The following is a 23551-nucleotide window of genomic DNA, read 5'->3' as shown; positions in this document are numbered from 1 at the left end:
TACAGTTTGCAGTCCGATCTCTATACTCCCAACCCCAATGTTCTAGTGAAAAAGTCCATGTTTGGGGCAAGTCTCCTCTATGCTTCTTAAGAAAGTGTGACATACAGAGACGTAGGTCCTAATAATACATATCTAGAAGTAGTAAAAATATCAAAGAAATCTAGCTTCTACAACACTGGCCAACTGAATATCAAGTACGGAGAAGGCCTGCGTTTGGAACAGACACCAAGGGAATAGGAAAAGCATCAGCAATAAATTCATAACTGATGCTGAAATATAGAAACATTTAAATAATTCCTTCAAGGGACTGAGTTCAAAATAGAATCACACAATAAAACTTATTCTTCATATTCTTAAAAAAAATGTAATATGACAAAACTTGGTTATTATTCAAGAGTCAAATACTAGCATTAGGTGGTTTAAGTCACGATGCTGCATGCCACAGAATATTCCTGGTACTTGTATAATTTCAGAACATTAGTATATTTAAAAATTCTTTAGTCAATCTGTATATTTAAAAATATATTGTAATCAGATTCGACAAAGCACAAAAAGCTTTAAAAACTGCAGACATACGAATCATTTTAATTCAAGAACATGTATACTTTATGAACCTGAGCATTCAAATAAACTTGTTAGATGTTCAATGTGATCATCCAGTTCAAGTATTTATGCCCTAAGAGAGCAAGAATGAAGAAATATTACATCCTCTCCTTAAAGTCACCTTGCAAAGCAAAATTTTAAAAATAATTCAGAAATTCTAGGTTCTGTCTTGCAATGTACTTGTTTCAAATCCTTCAAAACATCTATAGATCACGTATAATTTACATATTTACACACCAAGATTTAAAACAAAACCTTGAGTTATCAAACTTGAGAACAGAAGGCAGTTTCTTAATGTGTAGTCTTTGGGAACCCTACTCCAATCCAAAAACAAGACCTCTGTGAATTCATGGCAATCCTCTGTTACAAATGCTTTAAAAATAACTTAAGCCAATAATGTCTGAAATGATTCTTAAACAAGCACATTAGCGGTCTAGAAATACTACCGTATCTACCAAAGCTGACTTTAAAATGAAAAACTATAATAACATGTTATATATGTAGGGACTTTGTTCTCAAGTTATAATTCCTATAAGGTTAAGTTTGCCTATATTTATAAAATACTTTTTTGTCAAAAGCACTTTCCTGTGTCCCCACTTTGGTTTACTATCATTTAATCTTTGGGACAACCTAAACTGTAGCAATTACCTGGAAGACAGAATAGTGAGAAGCTCAAGATTAGTCTCTGATCTTGTTAAAAGTTAACTAAGTCAGTAGAAATTGTCTTCAAAACGTTTCAAGAAAAAGAGAACTGGTTAGTTAACTGCACAAATCTTTAAAGATAGGAGGTAGGTCTTATGTGCCTCAATGATGAAAATAGTTAAGATTCATGCTAAAAATAACTGAAGAACATCACTTAAAGATTTCATGAGGAAGACCAATCAATATTTGTAATTTACAGAGATTAATATAATCTCCTATGTCATATTTTTAACTACATTCCAGATATTAATAACACGTTGACTTCTCAACTTGTAATCCACTGTCACATATCATAGCTTTGTTAAATATAGTATAAACACAGAGAAGCAAAAACCGAGGATAAAAGAATCACATGGGTGTCATTACTAAAAATCTATCTCAGGTAAAAATTAGTTGTAATGAAATAAAAAATGTAATACTTAAGTATTGCAGATCTGAGTTTTATTACTGGGATAATATTTTTAGATAGAATTGTTATTTTTAAAAGAGGTCTTAAATATGGCACAATTATCTGTCCTCAGAAATGCAGGACCACCAATGCACCAAATGCAGCTATCAAAATTGTTTCTTCCTAAAGTAATTCAGTGTAATAGGATAACAGTGCATTAGGTGACAAATAAACCAAAAGAAAATTCTTGACAACAGACTGTTTCAAGAACCAGAAAAATGTAAAAAATTTTCCTTATAAAAAGGATTAACTATTGTGGCAAATGGTAAGTACTGTACTTAGTGATGATCACACTGTAATAATCAGTGAATGTGGAACAACTGCATACATCTGCATTTCCAACTTTTTCTACCATGATTCTAAATCAAGGTAAAAAAGAATTTTATACTAATTCAGGAAGGCTCTAGTGTTGGCACCACGACTGCCATAAGATGGTACAATGAATTAAGAAATACTTTTAAAAGTTTTTTTTTACATATATGTATATATACTATATGAAGTAAGAGGGCAGATTGGGGAGCAGGAGAGAAAAGAATAATATTCAAAGAAGGAATCTCTAATCTGTGGTTGATCTCCGATACCAAAACCGAGCCCTGAAGTCATCACTGCAAGTCATGAAGCCAGGGTTGGTGGGGGAGTGTACTATACAACGAACAATATTATTGTGTCCCAGGGAAAGTAGATTTCTTCTTTCAGCTGTTCGTGAGTCCCAGCAGCAAAGACTAATTGTCCTTTCATCAGGAAGTAATACATAATCTTCTGTGTGGTTAAAGACTGCTTGAGTTCGATGTACTTGTCGCCCACTCAAACCAGCACCTGTAAAATATTAGAACGTTAAGCTTTTGAAGATGTGTTAAGTTGCCACAAGATGAATTTGTACATGATCAAAGTACTACAGCACTTTAATTTCATAAAAGTTCATCACCTCAAGATTCTAAATTGGAGTTGACAAGTTCTTCCAATTTCAACTGGCTATTTCAAATATTCTCATGGGACAAAAAGATGTTTCAATTACATCAAAAAAATTTAGCTATTCACTGGGAAAAAGCATTTTGTTTTAATAATATCTATAACTAAGAATAACAGTAAACATACATACCCAGAATGTATAGTACTAATGTACTTTAAAAAAAATTAGCCAATTTAAGGAACACTAAACTCTGCTGGCTCAAAAAAATCATGAATGAATACCCAACAAGTAAAATGGCCTTAGTACTTTGAAAATGGAAGGGATTTTAGAGATTACATGGTCCAACCTCATCTATAAGATGAAGCTCATAAGATAAGTGATTACCAACAATTGAGAGTCCTATGCAGACACAGGGCAAGACCCTGCACGTTATTTTATTAGAAAATAAGCAGAATTTTAAAGAATGAAATACTAATTACAGTATTATTTAAAATGGATGCTAGACAATTATTTCCACTATTTCTTCCATTGGTTATTTTTCTGATTCAAGACTAAAATCATTCTTCTAATTACTTTGTGTTACTTGTGTCTGCCATTTTCAATGGCAACTCATGTCTTATTGGGTAAAAGCAAAGTTTTCAGTAAATTTAAGGTCCTATTTCAAAACTTCATATACTTTCTGGCTTCTTCTGATTGTTTTTACGGGAAGGAATTAGGGCACCACAAAGCTTTTGAAGTGAATGAAGCCATCTTACACTGGGCAGAATTCAACTCCAAAAATGTGGCACAATGGAAATAGCATTAGCTCTTAAATCAAAAGAATCTGGGTTTGAATCCTGCTTCTGTTTTGACAGTCCACTCTTGATTTTGGGCAAATCACAATCACCTTGGGTCTGTTTCCTTACCTGTAAAATGAGGAGGCTGGATTAGTGGTCTCTAAGGGGAACCTTCCAGCTCTAGAACTATGATCCTGTATGTAATCTTTTTTTTTTCTTTTTAACATTCATTTTTTAAGATTTTGAGTTCCAAATTCTCTCCTTCCCTCTCACCCTTCCCCTACCCATTACGAAGGCAAACAATATGACATCAATGCAATGTGAAGTCATGCAAAACATGTTTCCACATTAACCATGCTGGGAAAAAAAATTGGAAAAAAAAAGCATACTTTAGTCTGCACTCAGAGTTCATTAGTTCTGTATCTGGAGGGGGACAGCATTTTTCATCATGGCCTTTTGGAATTGTCTTGATTAGTCAGGTGATCTTATATGTAATCAATGGCATTACTGGGTAAAGTGTGCTTCAGTTCAGTTCTGCTATGTACCAGTTGTATGGCCTTAGGCAAATCACTTCATTTGTTTCCTCACTTATAAAATGGGTATCAATACAATCAGAGGTGAAGCAACGTTGCCCATTAACACCTGTTATTTAATACTGTACTAGAAATGTTAGCTATAGCAATAAGAAAAAGAAATTAAAGGAATTAGATTAGGCAAAGAGGAAACAAAACTATCACTCTTTGCAGATGATATGATATTATACTTAGAAAATCCTAGAGAATCAACTAAAAACTACTTGTGAAATTATTAACAACTTCAGCAAAGTTGCAGGATACAAAATAAATCCACATAAATCATCAGCATTTATATATATTTCCAAAAAAATCCAGAAGGAAGAGATAGAAAAAGAAATTCCAGTTAAAATAACTGTATACAATATAAAATACCTGGGAGTCTACTTTGCCAAGACAAACCCAGGAACTATGTCAACACAACCATAAAACACTTTTCACACAAATAAAGTCAGATCTAAACAACTGGGAAAAAAATTGTTTCTAGGGCTATATCCCAAAGAGATCACACAAATGGGAAAAGGACCCACATGTACAAAAATATTTATAGCAGCTCTTTTTGTGGTGGCAAAGAACTGGAAATTGAGAGAATGCCCATCAACTGGAGAATAGCTGAACAAGTTGTGGTATATGAATGTAATGGAATACTATGTGCTATAAGAAATGATGAGCAGGAGACTTCAGAAAAACCTGGAAAGACTTGTATGGACTGATGCCAAATGAAGTGAGCAGAACTAGGAGAAAGCTGGACACAGTAGCAGCCACGTTATGCAAGGACTAACATCGATAGACTTAACCCTTCTCAGAAATACAAGGATCTAAGACATCTCCAAAGGTCTCATGATGGAAAATGCTTTGCATATCCAAAGAAAGAACTATGGAGTTTGAATGCAGATCGAAGTATACTATTTGCTATTTTTTTTCTTCTGTTTTGTTTTGTTTCCTCTTTCTAGTGGTTCCTCCTATTGGTTCTAATGCTTCCTTACAACATCACTAATGTGAAAATACATTTAATAAGAATGTATATGTATAGCCTATATCGGATTGTGCACCATCTTGGGGAAGGGGGAAGAGGGGGAGAAAAATTTAAAACTCAAAAGCTTATGGAAGTGATTGCTGATAAACCAAAATAAGCTAATTTTAAAAAAGAAAAATATTAATTGTTCTTGGGTAGGCTGAGCCAATATAATAAAAATGATGACTCTATCTAAATTAATCTATTTATTCAGTGCATACCAACAAAACTTTTAAAAATTTGCTTTATTCAGCTAGAAAAAAAAATAAAATTTATCTAGAAGAACAAAAGCACAAGAATATCAAGGGAATCCGTGGAAAAAAATGTGAAAGGTGGTCATCTCGAACTGCATTATAAAGTGGTAATTATAAGAAAAAAACATTCTAAGAAAGAGAGGTGGATCAGTGAAACAGACTAGGCACAAATTACATTATAATGAATGAACATAGTAATCTAGTATATGATAAGCCCAAAGATCCAAACTTTTGGAATAAAAACTAATTATTTGACAAAACTGCAAAGAAAACTGGAAAATGGTGTGGTGGAAACTGGGTATAGAGCAACATCTCACATTGCATGGCAAGATAAAAGTCAAAATGGGCACATGATTTAGACATAAAGGGTGATACTAGAAGTAAATTAAGAGAGCATGGAATAGTTTATCTGTCAGATTTATGGGTAAGGGAAGAATTCAGGACCAAAGATGATATAGAGAACATTAAAAATGTAAAACTGATAATTTTGACTATGTAAAATTTAAAAGTTTTTGCACAAACAAAACCAATGCAACCAAAATTATAAGAAAAACAGAAAACTGGGGGGAGAATTAACAACAAATATCTTTGACAAAGTCCTCATTTCTCAAATACATAGAGAACTGAGTCAAATTTATAAAAATATAAGTCATTCCCCAATTGATAAATGGTCAAAGGATATGAAAAGGCAGTTTTCACATGAAGAAAACAAAGCTATTTATAATCATATCAAAAAATGCTCTAAATTACTATTGATCAGAGAAATACAAATTAAAACTACTCTGAGGTACCACCTCACACCTACCAGACTGACTAATACAACAAAAAAGGAAAATGTTGGATGTTGGAGGGGTGTGGGAAAACTTGGACACTAATGCACTGTTGGTGGAGTTGTGAACTGAACCAACCATTCTGGAGAGCAATTTGGAACTATGCCCAAAGAGCTATAAAACTGCGCATACTCTTTGGTCCAGCAATACGACTGCTAGGTCTATATCCCAAAGACATTCAAAAGAAAAGTCCTATTTGTACAAAGATATTTATAGCAGCAATTTTTGTAATGGATAAGAATTGGAAATCGAAGGGATGCCCATTAACTGGTGAATGACCAAACAAGCTATGGTATATGTTTGTAATGGAATATGATTGTGCTATAAGAAATGACAAGCAGGATGAGCTCAGAAAAACCTGGAAAGACTTACATGAACTGATGCATAGTAAAGTGAACAGAACCACATGAACACTGTACACAGCAACAGCAATACTGTGTGATGAAGAACTGTGGCTGACTTAGCTATTCTCAGTGATACAATGATCCAAGACAATCCCAAAGGACTAATGAAGCATATTATCTGTCTCCAGAAAAGAACTGATATTGTCTGAATACAGAAGCATGCTATTTTTCCTACTTTTCATTCATTTTTTAAAATTCAAGTCTTCTTGTGCAAAATGACTAATACGGAAATATTTTACATGATTGCACATGTATAACCTATATCTGATTGCTTACCATCTCAGGAAGGATGGGATAGAATTTGGAACTCAAAACCTTAAACAAAAATGTTTTAAAACTCAAAAAAATAAAACAAAATAAAATGAGTGTAATACTTATACCAGGCAACTCAGGTTGCTGTGTGGCTTAAGCAAAATAATAAATACGAAAGCATTTTGAAACATTTAAAATACAAATGTAAGGTAGTGATATTATATACTATTTTCACATACCTGTATATCTGACTAACGTTCGTCCTGTCGAAATCTCCCATAGTTTGGCTACGGAATCTTTTCCACTGGAGAGAATATATTTCGAATTTTTGGAAAAAATTGCAGAGCAGACTTCAGCACCATCATGTGCCTTCTCAAAAGTAGTAATACAACGATTTGAGACACCATCCCATAATTTGATGCAGCCATCCTTGCTACCAGTCACATACATATTGGCACCAGGATTATAATTCACTGAACATATTGCATCAGTGTGTTGATCTTGAGGGTTGCAAGATACAAAACATTGAAATGTATTGATATCATAAAGTCGAAGGGTTGGATGTTGGGTTCCAACAAGTATGAAGTCTCCAGAAGGATGAAATGAGATAGAACGTAACATTTCAGCTTCCTATTAAAGAGAACATTAGACTTATGTGACTAAGTGGCAGAGAAACATGGTTAATTATGGGAAATGTTGCTGTTAGAATGGAACTCATTAAACAATTTCTCTTAAGCACTACTGATTTAGGCAAAGGACTTTCCAACTGAGTAAAACTGTATTATGTTATAGAAGTGGAAAGAGTTTTGGATTTGGAACCAAAGGAATAAGCTTCAAATCTTGGCTCTGTCACTTGGTAGCTGTGTGATCTTTGGCAAGTTATTTCACCTATGGACTTGTTTCCTTACTGATAAAACAATGGAGTTGGACTAGGTAACTTCTTACATCCCTAACTCTAAGTAAATAATTCAAACCTACTTGTTTCCTTAGCTGGTCTCAGAACTCCCCAAAATTTAAATATATGACTGTCAATCACTCGAAAAAGAAGTGTCAGTGAATATTATGGTATTATTAATTTCTTATAACCACAGTTTCCTGATTAGGCATTAACTGACATGGTTTTTTGGAAAGAGTTTGATGGCTTCAAATGAACCAATTCTCTGGTCTCTTTGTAGCCAGAAACCTAGTTTATGGTTAAGTTTACAGTACATGGAAGGTGGGTTGGGATGGTGGTGGTGGTGGGTAGAATATTTTTAAAAGTCCACACCAAGGTTCCAATTTTTTTTTATTTCTTAAGGCTAGTTACTAATGATGATCTCATCAGTATGCGGGAAAGTAAAATGTAAATGAATATCTGTCATATTTTGCTGAACCTAAGTTATTAGGCTAGGTACTGTAGATAGCTTTTAATTACCTAATCACTTGAGGGAAAATAAAGGATGTCTTATCATCAGTGTACTTAATATTTAAATATATGCACCCCAAACAAGCAACAAACATTTTTCAACCTGAATGTATTTGAAGGCTCTTTTGGCAGATGGTTTGGAATAATCAAACAACTTAAGAGTATAGTCCCTTGAACCTGATGCTAGAATTTGCTCCGTTGGGTGGAAAGCTAGACATGTAACTTCATCCACATGATCATATAGAGTTCTGATAACAGGATGATTTTCCATATTCTGCTGGGCAGTCTCATTCATCATGACCTAGAGGCAAAGGGGGAAAAAATCACATCCAGAAAAGTAGAGTGTCTGTGTACACATACAAACACACATATAAACAGATTATACAATTTTAAAACACAACTATGAGGTAGTATGACACCCTGGTTAGCACTGGCTTATTATTACTGGCTTTAAAAGTCAGGAAAACCTGGGTTCAAGCCACTTAATCTCAGTGGCAACAGAGGTGCCAGTCTATTTTAGTAGATGGAGTTTCCTTACCAAGAGTTCCCTATGTAAATGAAGCCACAAGTTCTATCCAAAAAAATAAAAACCATTATTTAAAATCTGCCTTAAATTATGGCTCCCAATCTGGTAAAAATATTATGACCATACCTCTATTGGCATAGCACTTTTTGCTAACATTCGTTCTGTATCCAGTATCTTTATTGAAGCATCAGCAGATCCAGTAGCTATTAATTGTCCATCTCTACTGTAAGTAGCCACACGGCATGGTCCTTTATGAGATGTGACATAGCAAGTTTCGTATTCTGAAGCTTCTGGGGACATGGTCTGAACATCTGCATCAAATTCTAGGTCAATTCCTGTGCCCGGAGCAACTGTATCTGAGCGTCCAATTGCATACTGAACAGCACTATCATCATTTTCCATTCCTAAGAGAGAAAATTGAGGGAAAAAGAATATGCATTTCAAAACCCTAACTGAAACTTTGGGCTCCCAAACTGCAGGAATAAAAAGGACTACTGGCTGACAACCCAAGGGAATAAGGATAAAGAGAAAGCCAACAAGGAGAATAACACACCTGTAGTGAAATTATTTCTTCCTTCTCTAGAGCTCTTCTCTGATATTCCTGGTGCTGATGACTGGTAACAGTAGGTAGGAGACGTTTTGTCATTAAATCAGATTTATTGCCATTTACCATTAACATTTTGGAAGGGTTTTTTTGGAAGAAATGCAAACAACTTTCAGAAAGAATGCTGACCATTTAAATTTTCAGCAAGTTCCTAAGGATATACTCAATTTAATACTTAGAGCTCAAAATAACGTCAGCCACCATGATGTATGTAATACTCTTGAGAAGTGCTTTGCTTTTTTCCAGCCTGTTTTCTTTTGCCTCTCCTTTGGGAGTCAGTTACAATGATCACCATCAAAGCAAGTTTAAAAAAAGCTACCGGAACTCAGTTCCCATAACATTCCTCAGGAAGAGTGATATTCTCTTATACCTGTTACACATCTAGAGAAATAAATCTACATTCAAAGGTGAATCTAAAAATCCACGCTCCAAATTGCAAGATACCTAGTTTGATGAGATGGAGGAGCTGTTCAGAGGGTGCACACACAGACTGAGGCTTGATTTCATTGATGAGACCATTAGCAATGTTGATATAGCCATCATAGAGCAGTTGGCTGATGATCAATTTATAGAGCTGCTGGCGATCTTTTAAGCTCACTTTTGTCCTATACATTTTGTTGAAAAATAATCACCTCTTTTCACCTGCAAATGAAGAGAGACAAAAATTGAAAATGAACAATGATATATATGGTCTTTGTTTCACACACTTAGTATATCTCTCTGTATTAAGACTAGCCTACATACCACATCTGCAAGGATGAGTAACTTCTGTAGCACTGGGCACTAGACTCATCTCATGGTAACAACAGATAACTATAGAGAGGGGATTCTTAAATTTTAAAAAAAAATCTCATAACTACATTTAAATATAATTTTCTCTGTAACCTTTTTTAAAATCTATTTTAAAACATTATTTTGAGGAGTCCATAGGCTTCACTAGACTGCTAAAAGGGTCTATGACAGAAAATAAGATTAAGAACTCCCATTATATAGTTATACAAGAAAAACAGGGCCTTTTCCTCTTGCCGTAGGCAAAGTGTTAACGGGTAGGAATTCGGTCAGGTTCATGTAGTGCTAAAGGGAAGCAAAAAGACATGTGAAGATGGCCTGAGGCAAGAGAAACTTTAGAAAAGGGGAAAAAAGATGACTGTAGGACCACTGCAGGAAGGAGGAAAGTGGGAAATATTTCTAGAGGATGGAACAAGATAGGAGAATGAGTAAATATGGGTTTTAATTTATGAAGAGGGAGACTAAGATGCTTTACGGCTGATATTTGAATGGCTTTGCCCATTGGTTCTTACTAATGAAAAAATTATGGCTGGTTTAGGGGTTTTGATTTTGGCAACCCTAGGTTGGTATATTTGGGCAGAAGAAGAATTAGAAGACCAGAATCCTAAGATCTTTCAGATCAGAGAATTAGGGCAGGAAGGATCATAGTCATAAATCTAGAGATGGAAAGGAAATCTATTGCTAGACCAACCCCCACATTTCACAGATGAGGAAACTGAGGCCATAGAGATTAAGTGACTTGTCCAAGGCCCAGAGGTGACAGGCAGTGGGCAGACTAGGGATTTGAACTCAGGTCTTCCGACTTCAAATTTGCAATTCTTTGTCTTGTGCTAAGCTGAGTTGGGGGCAGCTAGGTGGTACAGTGGAATAGTCTTGGGCCTGAAGTTAAGACTCAACTTCATGAGTTTAAATCTGGTTTCAGACACTTACTGGCTGTGTGACCCTGGGCAAGTCACTTAACCCTATTTACTTCGGTTTCCTCCTCTGTAAAATGAGCTAAAGAAAATGGCAAAACACTCCAATATATTTGCCAAGAAAACTCCAGGACTGGGGGAAAAAAACAAAAAACTGAACAACAAGAAAGCTGAGTTAGGAAGGGCCTTTGATAAATGCATCTCAATACAACTATTTTTCTTTATAGTCTTGTTTTACCCATTTAAAAAACATTATTTTGAGGAGTCATATGCTTCATTTTGCAGACAAGGAAGCATGACCCTTTTCTGGGCCAGCATCATGGCCCTCTCCTTACAGGTTTCTGTCACAAACTAATAGGAAATAAACTACGCTAAGTAGTTTATTGATGACCGGGGCTTTTGTGTTTGCATACTCATCACAAAATAGGCACTTAACAGACGTCTGTCAAACTAATTTGAAGACAATAGGCTCAGGGAGAGAAAAGTGACTTGACAAAGGTCTCAGAGCAGCTAAGAGCAGAACTCACAGTCCCTCCTAGGTTTTCTGACCCCAATTCCTTTCCAGTGTACCGTGAGGTCTGCCAGGCGTGGTGGGGGGGTGGCGATGAAAACGGACCTCCACTCGAATGTTAAATAATCATGTGTCTCCCGCTAACTACCCACCCCCCTCCCGCCACGGCCCGGGCGGGGGAACCAAAGGTAAGGGTAGCGAGGGTCCCTCCATCAGTGGGGGGTCAAGGACCCCGGGGGTGGGGGTGGGGCTATTCATCTGGGCAGGCGGATGAGGCGGGAAGGCTCGACCATGCCGGGTGCGGGGGCAGCCGCCTCCCGAATCTCGCCGACCTTTCCGCTCTCGGACGCCCTCGCGCCTCCCCGCTCCGGACCAAGCCTGGAGGGGCCCGGCTTCTAGCCTCCCGGGGCTCAGGCCTCGGCCCTGGCACGCCCCCTCAGACCGTTCCTACTTCCAAGTAGCGCGAGTCCGACTCCAGAGCCTCCCGCCAGCGTCCTGGACCCTCCATGCCCTGGGTCGCAGAGGCGGGACCTCAGCTCACAGTTGGGTGCCCGTACCTTGTCTCCGGAATCCGGTCCGCCCGGCTCCTGCAGCGCCTGTAAAATGGTGGTAAAAAGCTTAAACGAGCCTCCCAGCACCGCCCCCACCACGGCGCATGCGTGTTGGTCAGAGCTCGTGCGCTTCGATGTCAATTGGACAAACCGGTTCCGGGCCCCGCCCCTTTCGTTTCCTCCGCCTCGGCTGCCATTTTTGTTCCTGGCACGTCAATATTTGGGGAGGTAAGTTCGTGTATATTGCTCCGACTTCATCCCTTAAGCAACCGTAAGGAGTTCTAGGAGTAAATATTTCCCCATTCAGAGCTCATCAGCAGTCGCAATGTTGGAGACGTACGGGAAATCCAGAATCATAGTGTATTAAGTTAGTCCATTTGGTGATACTGAACGAAGGAACCCTACTGTTTATTATACGCTTGCGCGGCGACTCGGGCGTCTATTCGAGGTGGACAGCCGGTGGCCAATAGGACAGAGACGCTCTCGGGGGCCGCGTCCAATCAGCGCTCGCTCAGCATGGGACGTAAATGTGTATTTAAAAGAGGGACTATTTGAATTCAAACGGTAGAAGTTGTCTTATTTCTCCCTTCCTGCAACCCTCTGAGTGGATCTGACTTGAGGCCGGAGGGAGGTTTGTGGCCTCCAGGAGTTTAATCTTTCCGGGGAAAAGTCCATGAAGAGGTGTCTTTGAGGGGACTGGGGAGCATGGAAGACGAGTGTGGTGTTTGGGGGCCGCGAGGATTTGGGGGAAAGAGCCGGGCCCTCTGAGAAGGGAGAGGCCGAGTTCGGCAGCGGAGGCCTGGGGGGCTGTTTTTCTTCGGGATTTAAGGTTGTAATTCTCCTAGGGTCCAGCTTATGATGACGGAGAAGGGTAGGGGGTGTATTTGTGGGGGGGGGAGGTGATGTAATTCTATCCAACATTTATTTATTAATATTTATTAAACGCTTACGATGGGCACCCGGAAAGACGGGGGGAAATGGGGTAAAACAAAACCCACCGGTTTTGCTTTCCAGGACTTTTTTAGGGTGGGCCAAGACGGAGGCATACAAGGACCATAGAAAGATAGCAGATAAAATGCTTCTGGGAAATTTAAGAAAATTTATGTAAAAGAAACCGGAAGTTGGATAGAAGTTTAAGTACACTGGCCTTGCCATATTTATTCTTTTTCCATTTTTACTGACCTTGCCCATCAGTTCTGTAGATAACCTTTTTTTGCCACTTAATTCAGTTAACATTATTAATTAACTAATGTTAATTTAACTATTTATTAATTGACAGGGCCTTGTTTTGGATGTTGAGCTAGGCAAAGGGGATCAGGTGAGCATTGAAAGATAACTTTAGGACTCTACTTTTATAGTTTACAGCCTTTTGGTTGTGTTCATTTATTAATGCCACATATTTGCAGATATTTAAAGCTTATAAGAAATTTGCTTTATGTGCATTTTCTGGTTGGGAAGCAGAATGCATGTTGTAGATATAGAGTACAGGAGAACAGGAAATTTTGGTTTGAATATTGCCGCTTCCATTTACTGACTATATGACCATGGGGCAAGTCCCTTAACCTCTCTGGGACTCAGTTGCTTTATCTTTAAAATAAAGAGGTTAAACTTGTCCTCTAAGGTCCTATGATTCTAAGATTTGCTTCTCAGAGCTACTTTGAAGAAATTAAGAGGGAATGACAGCATACTCAAAAAGAGGATGGCTTTGAAGACAATATAATCTTTTTTTTCCTTTATGACAATTAGTAATAATAAATGGTTGACATTTATATTTAATTTTAAGATTTGCAAAGCACTTTGCCTCTAAAGTGGGTAATACAGGACTCTGTTAGAGTAAGCACCTCGATTCTTCCAGTATCCCACTTTTGTTACCTTGTTGCTATTCTTATACTTACCATTTTCTATCTCCCCTCTGTTCTATTCAGTTGACAAATATTGCCATTTTCTTCTTTGTAGCATCACTTGCACCCATACTTTCTCTGCTTTTCTAAATGGACCACTAGGTTAGTTGAAGCCCTCATTAATGCCTACTGAGTAATTGTAATAGTTTCCTAGTTGTTGTTGAGTTGGTTCAGTACTGTTTGACTTTTCGTGACCCCATTTGGGAATTTCTTGGCAAAGATACTGGAGTAGTTTGCCATTTTCTTCTCCAGGTCATTTTACAGATGAGGAAACCGAGGCAAACAGGGTTAAGTGATTTGCCCAGGGTCACACAGCTAGTAATTGTCTGAGGCTGGATTTAAATTCAGAGAGTTGAGTCTTTCTGACCCAACTTTGACACTAGGTGCCCCACTGGCCTCCTAATTGGTCCCCCTCAAATCCCTCCCCACTCCAGTCCATCTTCCTCACCCCTGCCAAAGTAATTTTTCTTAAGTGCAAATCATGTTACCCTTCTACACAGTCAACTCCAGTATCTCTGTATTGGACTTCTGGGAGCACATACAAATTGTTTCACTTTTAAAGCCTTTTATAACAAGGCCCCAAACAAGAGCCAGGTTATCTCTTTTTTTTATTATTATTTATTTAGTATTTTGGTTTTCCCCAATTATGTGTAAAAATAATTTTTAACATTTGTTTTTAAAACATTGAGTTCCAAATTCTCTCCCTTCCTACCTCCCCATCCTTCTCCCATCCAGAAGGCAAGCAATTTGATATAGGTTATACATGTGTGTAGTCATGCAAAATATATCCGTAATAGTTATATTGTGAAAGAGAACATGGACCAAAAAAAACTCAAGAAAAATAAAAGGAAAAAAAAGTATGCTTCAATCTGTATTCAGACACCATCAGTTCTTTTTCTGGGGGATGGATAGCATTTTTCATCATAAATCCTTCAGAGCTGTCTTGGATCATTGTAAAAATATACAGGTTCCTAGAAGTATCTCTGTTGTTGTTGGGTTTTTTTAGGCAATTGGGGTTAAGTGACTTGCGGTTAAGTGACTTGCCCAGGGTCACACAGTTAACTAGAAGTATGTCTGAGAAGAGCTGCACAAAACCCCTGAAGCTTGGGACAGTGCACCCTCCACCCTGGAAGCAGAGGCCTTCTTTAACAAACAGTTAAAAGTCAAGTAACAGGCAGGTTATCTTTCTAGTCTCATTTGAAGTTACTCCCCCGACCTACTCTGGGATCCAACCAAATTAGACTCTGTGACACTTGTCTTATCTTGGCTCCATCCCTGCCCTTTATATTGGCTGCCTCTCTAGCCAGAAATTTACTCCCTCCTCACCTTTTTTCTTTCAAGATGTATCTCAATCACCAACTTCTACATAAAGCCTTTCTTCATTTCCACCATCTAACTTCAAGTGCCTTCTCTCTCAAACTATGTTGTGTTTACTTTGCATTCGCTTTATATCGTTGTATTTTATTAACTCCATCATGAACTTGTCTTCCTCCTAGGATATAAGTTTCTTGGGATTAGGTGTTGTATAATTCTTTGTATCCCTAGTACTTAGCAGAATGCCTGGCGTCTCCCATGACCTCACAACTGGTGTCATAAGGAGTATTTGAAGCTAGGTCTTTTCTGATTCAGGTCTAGCTGCCTAATTCACTGCCTAATTCTCAAAGATAATTTCTTAACTTTAGGTTTTAATTTTTTTGGCTAATGTATGCTGTGCCTAATTATTTTTTTCTTTTTTAAATTTTGTTTTGATTAACAAAAATTTATTTTCTTTCTATCCCACCTCCAAGATTTCTCTCCTCTGCCTCATTTAAGCTGCTTATTTTAGAAAAATACAATTCAGTACTTGATAAAAGGCATCCATTTGGTGCTCAGTTTGCCTCTAAAATTAGAAAGCAGGTGTGGCATAGTGGAAAGAGGCACTGCATTTGGAATTTCATGTTTTAGCTTATCCTTATGTGACCTTGAGAAAATCCTTTAACTTCTTAGTCTCGATTTCTCCTTTTATAAAATGGGGATGATATTTGTAATGTTTGTCTGACAAAGTTGATATGAGGAGCACATCAAATAATATATGCAATATTTTATTAAGTTCAGCTTTAGCTCTTCCATCAATGGGAAATTGATTAAAAGAGCCCTGGTTTCCTAAATCCAATAATTTATAAGTGAGCAAGTTATTTGTTCTAAGCACATACTAAATAGGTTCCCAGTTTAAAGATAATGTTTGAATTTCTCTTTGCTACAAAGTACCGAAGTAATGTAAAATTTGTGTTAATATAGAGTCACCTTTCAGTTTTGCAAGTACTGTTTAGGAAAACATAAACTCCTTGACAAATGTGAGGACCATAACGTTATGTCAGAGGATGACTATTTCCTGTGACAAAATGTCAGATATACATGGTACTAGGTACATGCCTTGTGGGTATGAGGTAGCATTTTATATACTTATATTTTGAGCAATGGTGCTTAAAAATGCAGTGCCATTAAGTAGTTTTGGAAACAGTGAATTCTTATATAGTAAACCTTTAATAAGAAAAATTGCACAAATGTAATTGAAAATTATTACTGAACTTACACGTATGGTACTTTTAAATTACATGTTGAGCTGATACATGCTATATGGACTCCCCACTTGAATGAGGAATAAGAACTACTTTGTGCAGTCACTGTAGTAATGCCCTGTTCTGATCAGTCGAACTCCCTCTCTTCATTCTTTTCCCACTGGCTTACGATAAGACTCTGGATTTAGTCTAGGTCTTGGATAATGGATACGTAGTCTGTTGCAAAGCCTACTCTTAAGTATTTTAGTTGGGAGGGCCTGTCATAGTTTTGGATTACTTAGGGTTATCTTCACACCAAGATGAAAAACTGGAATAGTTATTTAATTGAAAGAGAACTCCTAGATGTCTTAAACCTTTACTTGACCATGTCACACCATCTACCATTTTAGCTTTTACCTTCTTTTCACTGCTATGTTGGCAGTTAATTGTCTAAATCTGATACCTTACTTCATCTGCTCCTTAACCCTCTAAAATTTGGCTTTCACTCCTATCACTGTACTGAACTATATTCTTAGAGATCTCCATTTACCAAGTCTTTTTCTCAGACCTCTTAATCCATCCTTTGTACAACATTTGATAAGAGTTCACAGTCCCCGCTTTGAAGTTCTCTTCCTGTATCGTGTAACATTACTAGCCAAGTTTTTCTTCCTCTATTCAGTTTTCTTTGCATCTTTTTTTGTTCCAACTTTATATCTCTTAACTGTTTGTTAGATGTTTCTATTTGGCTGAAGCCTAACTTATTCTGGTGCATCTCCTTGATGTCAGTATTACCTGTATCCATGCAGATTGCAGCCCCATCCATGCCTTCTTATACTATGAGAGTCTTTTCCATGTTCCCCATGAAGGAATTGTCCAGTTTTGAATAGTCTAAATTTCTTGATTGTCCCACAGAGTGTCCTGGCATTCCTACCTGTGTCTCTTTGCTCCTGCCATCTAGTTTAAGACAAACCCTATTCTTCCCTGTCGCCCCATCTATGTCTGTTTTTCAGGGACCACCTGAGTCCTCTAGCCACTTAAAGGCTCACAGTGATCTTTCTCTTAAATCCTATAGCTTTTATTGTCTGTAACATGTATTTAATGTGCTGACTTTAGTGCATAAGTCCTAACTCGTCACACCTACACACTAGAGTTATACTTAACGTATATCAGCTTCCATTCCATTTGTTTTGTTCCCTGAGGAGTAGTAGCCTGTTTCATCATCTATAAAATGAGGGGACTCGCTGGCCTTGGAGTCAGGCTTCAGACATTTGACACTTACTGTGTGACCCTGGGCAAGTCACTTAAGCCCATTGCCTAACCCCCTCCCCCCAAAATGAGGGGATTGTTCTAAGGTTCTAAGACCTCTAAGGTCTTGTTGAGCTCTGTAAAGTCTATAATCCTAGAGTGAAGTAAGAATGAAAAGTGAAAAAATTGAAGCTGTACAAGTTAGTAGAAATGATAACCTTGTGCTGAGTAATTGTACTTGGGCATAGGTGAGTGAAAATGTACTTTATAAACATTAGGATGCCTGAAGGAATCATTAGAACACTTGTACAGAGGGAAAGTTTTCTTGATCATTTACAATTTGAATATGTTTTATTATGTTTTAAATATGATTGCCTTCTCCCTGCCCCCTTTGGTCTGTATTGGTTTTTACATAAGACATATAATCAATGAAAAAATTGAGCAGCACTCTGGAGACTAGTTCTGATCACATCTTTTTTATAAAATTGCATTGTAAACTCAAAATCTGCCAATGCACTATAAAAATTAACTTTTATTATGAAATTACAAAAAATTAGTCCTGTGAATGTACTTTTCATCTCCTGGGGAAATGCTTTTACTTTATTCCCTCTTGAAGGAGACAGATAAAAACACATATGTATATAAGTATGTGTGCTGTCATCCCCAGCTGGGTTTTTAAGGCATTAATATGTGTTATGTGTCTTATGTATCCTTTCTGTCTCTAAACTTTGACTAAGAAACTTTTTCCCCCCAGGCAACATGGACAAATCTAAAGAAAACAGTGTTTCAGGACCTAGCAACAAGGTAAAACATTATTAGAACATCAAAACTTTCCCAGTAGCAGTTATTAAACCATGAGCCACAAAATGATACATAGTAGTGATTATATTTTGAGATCTTTAGCTTACTTAATTCCATTTTAAGTGAACTATCTCCAGATTCCTAAATGTCAAAAGTGATTTTATTTGTCATTGCTTGCTCAGGTCAGCAGATGGGAGGGGAATATGACCAATATGACCAAGGGCAGAATAGTAGCTTCTCAATAATAACTTGATTATGCCAGTCCGTGGCTTTCACTCTGAGACTCTGGCACATCCAGCTTGGGCAGGCCCAACTAGGGGGTTAGTTCTCATTGTTAATTATTTTGAATAAGCTGATTTGTGGCTATTCCTTTTCCTTAATGAATAAAGATGTTTTCTAGTTTGTTATATGTGGGGGGGAAAAAGAATAACTTGGGGTGTAACCTCTGCCCCACCCCACCATGCCCCAATACGGTTTGTGTTTTTTTGTTGTTTTGTTTCGTTTAGTAATATTTTGACTGTTTTCAACTACTATGGTTCTGGAAATAATATGAGTAAATTTGAGATGTCTAAGGATTTCCCAAAACAATTCCATTTTCTATGGAATATGATATTTACATGTTGGCTAGAGGAAGTACCCTGCACAAAGTCTTATGAACAAACTACATCAATGAAAGGAGGAAAAGCAGTGCGTGGACAATGTTTTTTGAAACAAGTAAATGAAGTATTAATCTTAGTTTACATTTTAAAAGGTGACCACCTTATAATGTGCATGTATATGTATATTTCATCCTTGAAATCAGGACAGGGATAGCAGCACTTTTATAGTATGCGAAGTTGAATTTCTACCTAGGAAATTAGAATCATAAAGTTTTTAAGTTGGGAGTGACTTGTCTAGGGTTATAAAACTGGTTAATTAGTTGACAGCAGAGCTGGGACCAGAGCACAGTTCTCTCAACTCATAGGACAATGTTGGGTTTTTTGTTTGTTTTTTTCAACTATACCATGATTGATCTAGTCTGCAGACAGGGCAAGAAGGATGATAGTTACTATGTGATTTCCAAAAGAAGTTTTACTCCTAATCATTTTTCTCTGGATAAATTGGAGAAAACTTGAAGCATCATTTTAACATCACCAAATTAGAACCTCAGTTTTTTGATGAAGCACAGTTTTTAAATATACTTCATATCAACGAAAGGAAAAGTAAGGACTCGTAACATCTTTCTCCTATAAAACAAATCAGAAAACATCTTAGGATGTAATAATGTACTACCTGTCCTGACAAGACAATTATTAAAATTAGTTTTTATCATGCTATATACAGGAAAGCAGAAACTTTGTAAAATTCTGAAAAATCCTGAAATGTCTCATTGTCCTAATTGCCATAATTTTAAACCTTTCTTTCTTTCTTTCTTTCTTTCTTTTTCTTTCTTTCTTTCTTTCTTTCTTTCTTTCTTTCTTTCTTTCTTTCTATTAAAGACAATGACTCCACTTGGAGAAGGTCCAAAACGTGTGCCTGTGACTCAACAGATTTCTTCTCAGAATCGGTTACCTGCAAGTAGTGGGCAAGCTCAGCGGGTCTTATGTTCTTCAAATACTCTTCTAGTTTCTTCCCAGGCACAAAAGAATGTCTCTAGTCATAAAGCAATTCAGACTCAACAGCCACAGAAGTTACAACCAGCACCTGTAATTCACCCTGCATCAAGACCACCAAAGAGCACTCTAAATACTGAGCAATCTCAAACACCAGTGTCTGGTATGTAAGACTTTTGAGGCTTTTTGGATAACTTCATCCTTTGTAGTTAGTATGTAGAAAAGTAGTTTGTTTTTTGTTTTGGGACTCTGTCTTTTAAATTTCTCTAATATGAGTGAGTATGATATTAAGATTACTATAGTTAAATGCTTATATTACATTTAAAGTTTGTGACCTAACATCAGAATAATAGCTGCCTGTTTCATTTTACCTGTACTTCACATTGCTTGATGATTTTTATATAAAAAGTCCATTAATGTTTCTGTTATGGTCACTGAATTGTCTTTGTATACTTTTACAACTGAACTGTTGTATATACAGGTGTGCCATGATAGCCTAGATTTCTATATTCCCCTGTGGCAATTTGTTGTGAAGGAAGTGGTGGACACTCAAAGAATTGTTTTTTGAGGGGTATATAATGTGTGTATGTATCTAACATTCTCTTGTCTTTATTCCCCCTTTCCTCTTCCCCAAAAAATATGTTATGGACTAAAAAACCTAGTAACCTTGTTAGAAATTACTTAAATTGAGTGATTTTTTAAAAAATCTCCATCTTATAGTTAGAAATATAGTACTTCTATAGATTGCTAATTATTCAAGAATAAAATGGCTTTCACTCTGTAGTTTCCCAGTGGTTTTTCTGAGGCTCTAAATTTGTTCCTATTTCTCCCATTAGTCCTAGAAATTCCCCATATAATGTTTAGCAGGGAAAATTTTAATCTATGACTATTTTTTAAACTGTATTGACTTCTAAAAATTGTTTTATAAATAGCAAGCACTCCTGGAAAGGGAGAGACACCAAGGCAGAAAAACGAGGAAACAAAAAAGTAAGACTTATTTATATATTTTTGAGGCTAAATGTACACAGTACTGTTGGGATAATCCATTTTTCTTTAAATGACTGTTAGTGAACTTGGGGAAGACAGTTACTATAATTTGTTTATAAACATAGTTGGCCATGTAGGAAATAAGAAACTAAATAATTGATGTATCACTTTTAACAAAAAGCTATTTAGCTATGGTCCAAAATTATTTTCTTTTCAATAAAGAGAAGGGTATATGTATGTGTATTTGGGGAGGGGCACTCTACAAGCATTTTTTAAGCACAGAGAGCCACTGCAGTTCATTATTGAGGGGGGAGAAGGGGAAGTGTGGTCAGAAATAATCTTTAGAAAAAACACCTTGGCAATGGAGTGGAAGGTGGATTAGAGGAGGGAGAGATCAGTTAAAAGGATTAATTAGAATTCGATTAGTCCAGGTGAGAAGTGCTTGGGGCCTGAACTACAGTTGTAGTTCTGTGAGTGGAACAAAAGAGACATACAGGAGATGTTGGGAAGATTTGACTATAAAATGGATGTGATGGGATAACTGTTGTTAAGTAACTTCTGGGCTTTGATTTCCTCATTTGTCAAATAAGGAGGCTAAACAATTTAATGACCACCTAAGTTTCCTCTAGCTCTAAATGCCATAGTTGTTTAAGTTACCTTTGGCAAATTCTAGCATTATATGTTGAACATTGGACTGTGAAAGTCTAGCTCTGAGCTTTGTCCTTGATTCTGTAAATAACTGGCTGTGTAACATTAGGTGAGTTATTTACTCTTTCTGTAACCATCTCCTCATTTGCAAAAGTTAGAGGTTGAATTCTGTCATAAGGCTCCTTGCAGCTCTCTAGTTATGGCTTTTTACCTTCTGACGTTAATATAATTATTAGAAGTAATTGGGGGCTAGGGAGAATCACTTGGATATAATTCTTCTTCCTTGATGTTCATAAATAGCAATTACTATTAAAAGTCCTTATAGTTTATGATAGTCACTGTTGATAGGTAGTTTGCCTCCTTTATTGTAGTGGTATTTTTCATATTTATTTGGCATGACTATATAGAAGCATTATGTACGTGTATACCAGTTATTTAGTTTTTAAGAAAGTACTTTTGTTTCTGCAAATTTAAATACATTTAAATACTCTTTGTAGAAGGCAGTGGGCATTGGATGACTTTGAAATTGGTCGCCCTTTGGGAAAAGGAAAGTTTGGAAATGTTTACTTGGCACGAGAGAAGCAAAGCAAGTTTATCCTGGCGCTTAAAGTGCTTTTTAAGGCTCAACTGGAGAAAGCAGGAGTTGAACATCAGCTGAGGCGAGAAGTAGAAATACAGTCCCATCTTAGGTAAGTGTTCTAGGGTATCAGTCAGAAAAGTAGAATAAAGAAAATTACTGCATGTACTGGTTTATTCAGGGCTCACTAAGAATCATGATGTGCATTGATTGATTAGATCACTATTTCTGAAAAATCATGTATAAATCATATTTATACTTAAAGGACTTATGAATTCACTGAAAATGAAGTGAATATATTTTTGATAATGTAAATAATACAAGGTCAGGTACCAGCTAGGTATAGACCAATATTTCACACTGTTTAACAAGATAAGCTCCAAATAGGTATGTGACTTAGACATAAAGAGTGAAACAAACAAATTAGAGGAGGAAGGAAAAAATTACCTTTCAGATCTTTTGTCACAACCAGACAAAAGCAAAGAGAGGATTATAGAAGGTAAAATGGAAAATTTTGATTACATAAAATTGAATTTTTTGCACAAAAAAAACCAGTCTAAAATTAGAAGAGAAGCAAATAACTAGGGGGGAAATCTTAGCAGCAAATTTCTCTGATAGTGGTCTCACTTCTAAGATACAGGGAACTGATTCAGATTTGGAAGAATAAGAGCCATTCCCCAGTTGATGAATGGTCAGAGGTTATAGAAGCACAGTTTTCAGCCAAATTGTCAATAGTCATGTGCAAATTAAGAGAGAAAATTAAAACTAAAGCAACTCTGAGGTTCCACTTCATATCCATCAGATTGGCAAAGTTGACAAAAAAAGGAAATTACAAATATTGAAGGGGCTGTGGGAAAATGGGTACATTGATGCTCTGTTGGTTAAGCTGTGAATTGGTCCATCTATTTTGGAAAACGATTTGGAAGGAACTGTGTCCCACGTGATACTACTTTGGTCTACACACCAAAGATAAAAAAGAAGAAAAGGACCCATATGTACAAAAATATTTAAACCAGCTTTTTATGGTGTCAGAGAGTTAGAAACTAAAGGAGTGGGGTGTACTTATCAGTTGTGTTAATGTAAACAAATGATGGCATACGAATATGATAGAATACTTTTGTAAGAAATGATGAAGAGGATGATTTCAGTGAAGCCTGGAAGGACTGATAGAGTATATAAACTATATAAGCTCTAGAG

At 36.8% G+C, this 23551-nt stretch overlaps 2 protein-coding genes across 3 annotated transcripts in view; one reads left to right on the top strand and one right to left on the bottom strand.

The window, feature by feature from the left end:
• Window positions 1–565: 565 nt before the first annotated feature.
• On the bottom strand, window positions 566–12174 carry CSTF1 (cleavage stimulation factor subunit 1). 2 transcript variants are annotated; one of them, XM_020981420.2, is made up of 6 exons: window positions 12073–12174; window positions 9746–9943; window positions 8824–9101; window positions 8275–8472; window positions 7006–7396; window positions 566–2569 (listed from the first exon to the last, which is right to left on the bottom strand). In XM_020981420.2, the coding sequence occupies exons 2-6, from the start codon at window positions 9912–9914 to the stop codon at window positions 2310–2312; spliced, it is 1296 nt and encodes a 431-aa protein (XP_020837079.1). In that variant the 5' UTR covers window positions 9915–9943; window positions 12073–12174; the 3' UTR covers window positions 566–2309. The 2 variants fall into 2 exon arrangements, with proteins under 2 accessions (XP_020837079.1, XP_078006004.1); XM_078149878.1 differs by lacking the exons at window positions 9746–9943; window positions 12073–12174 and adding an exon at window positions 9251–9720.
• The window catches only part of AURKA (aurora kinase A), a 24404-nt gene continuing 12965 nt past the window's right edge, over window positions 12113–23551 (top strand). The window contains 5 exon segments of the mRNA XM_078149877.1: window positions 12113–12233; window positions 12236–12294; window positions 20029–20305; window positions 21075–21129; window positions 22275–22466. Coding sequence (XP_078006003.1) covers window positions 12119–12233; window positions 12236–12294; window positions 20029–20305; window positions 21075–21129; window positions 22275–22466 — 698 coding nt within the window. The 5' untranslated portion in view covers window positions 12113–12118.

Source organism: Phascolarctos cinereus, unplaced genomic scaffold, assembly GCF_003287225.1.
Source record: "Phascolarctos cinereus isolate Bilbo 61053 unplaced genomic scaffold, phaCin_HiC Scaffold_2;HRSCAF=192, whole genome shotgun sequence".
Classification (NCBI taxonomy): Eukaryota; Metazoa; Chordata; class Mammalia; order Diprotodontia; family Phascolarctidae; genus Phascolarctos; species Phascolarctos cinereus.
This window is presented reverse-complemented; position numbering and strand designations above follow the sequence as displayed.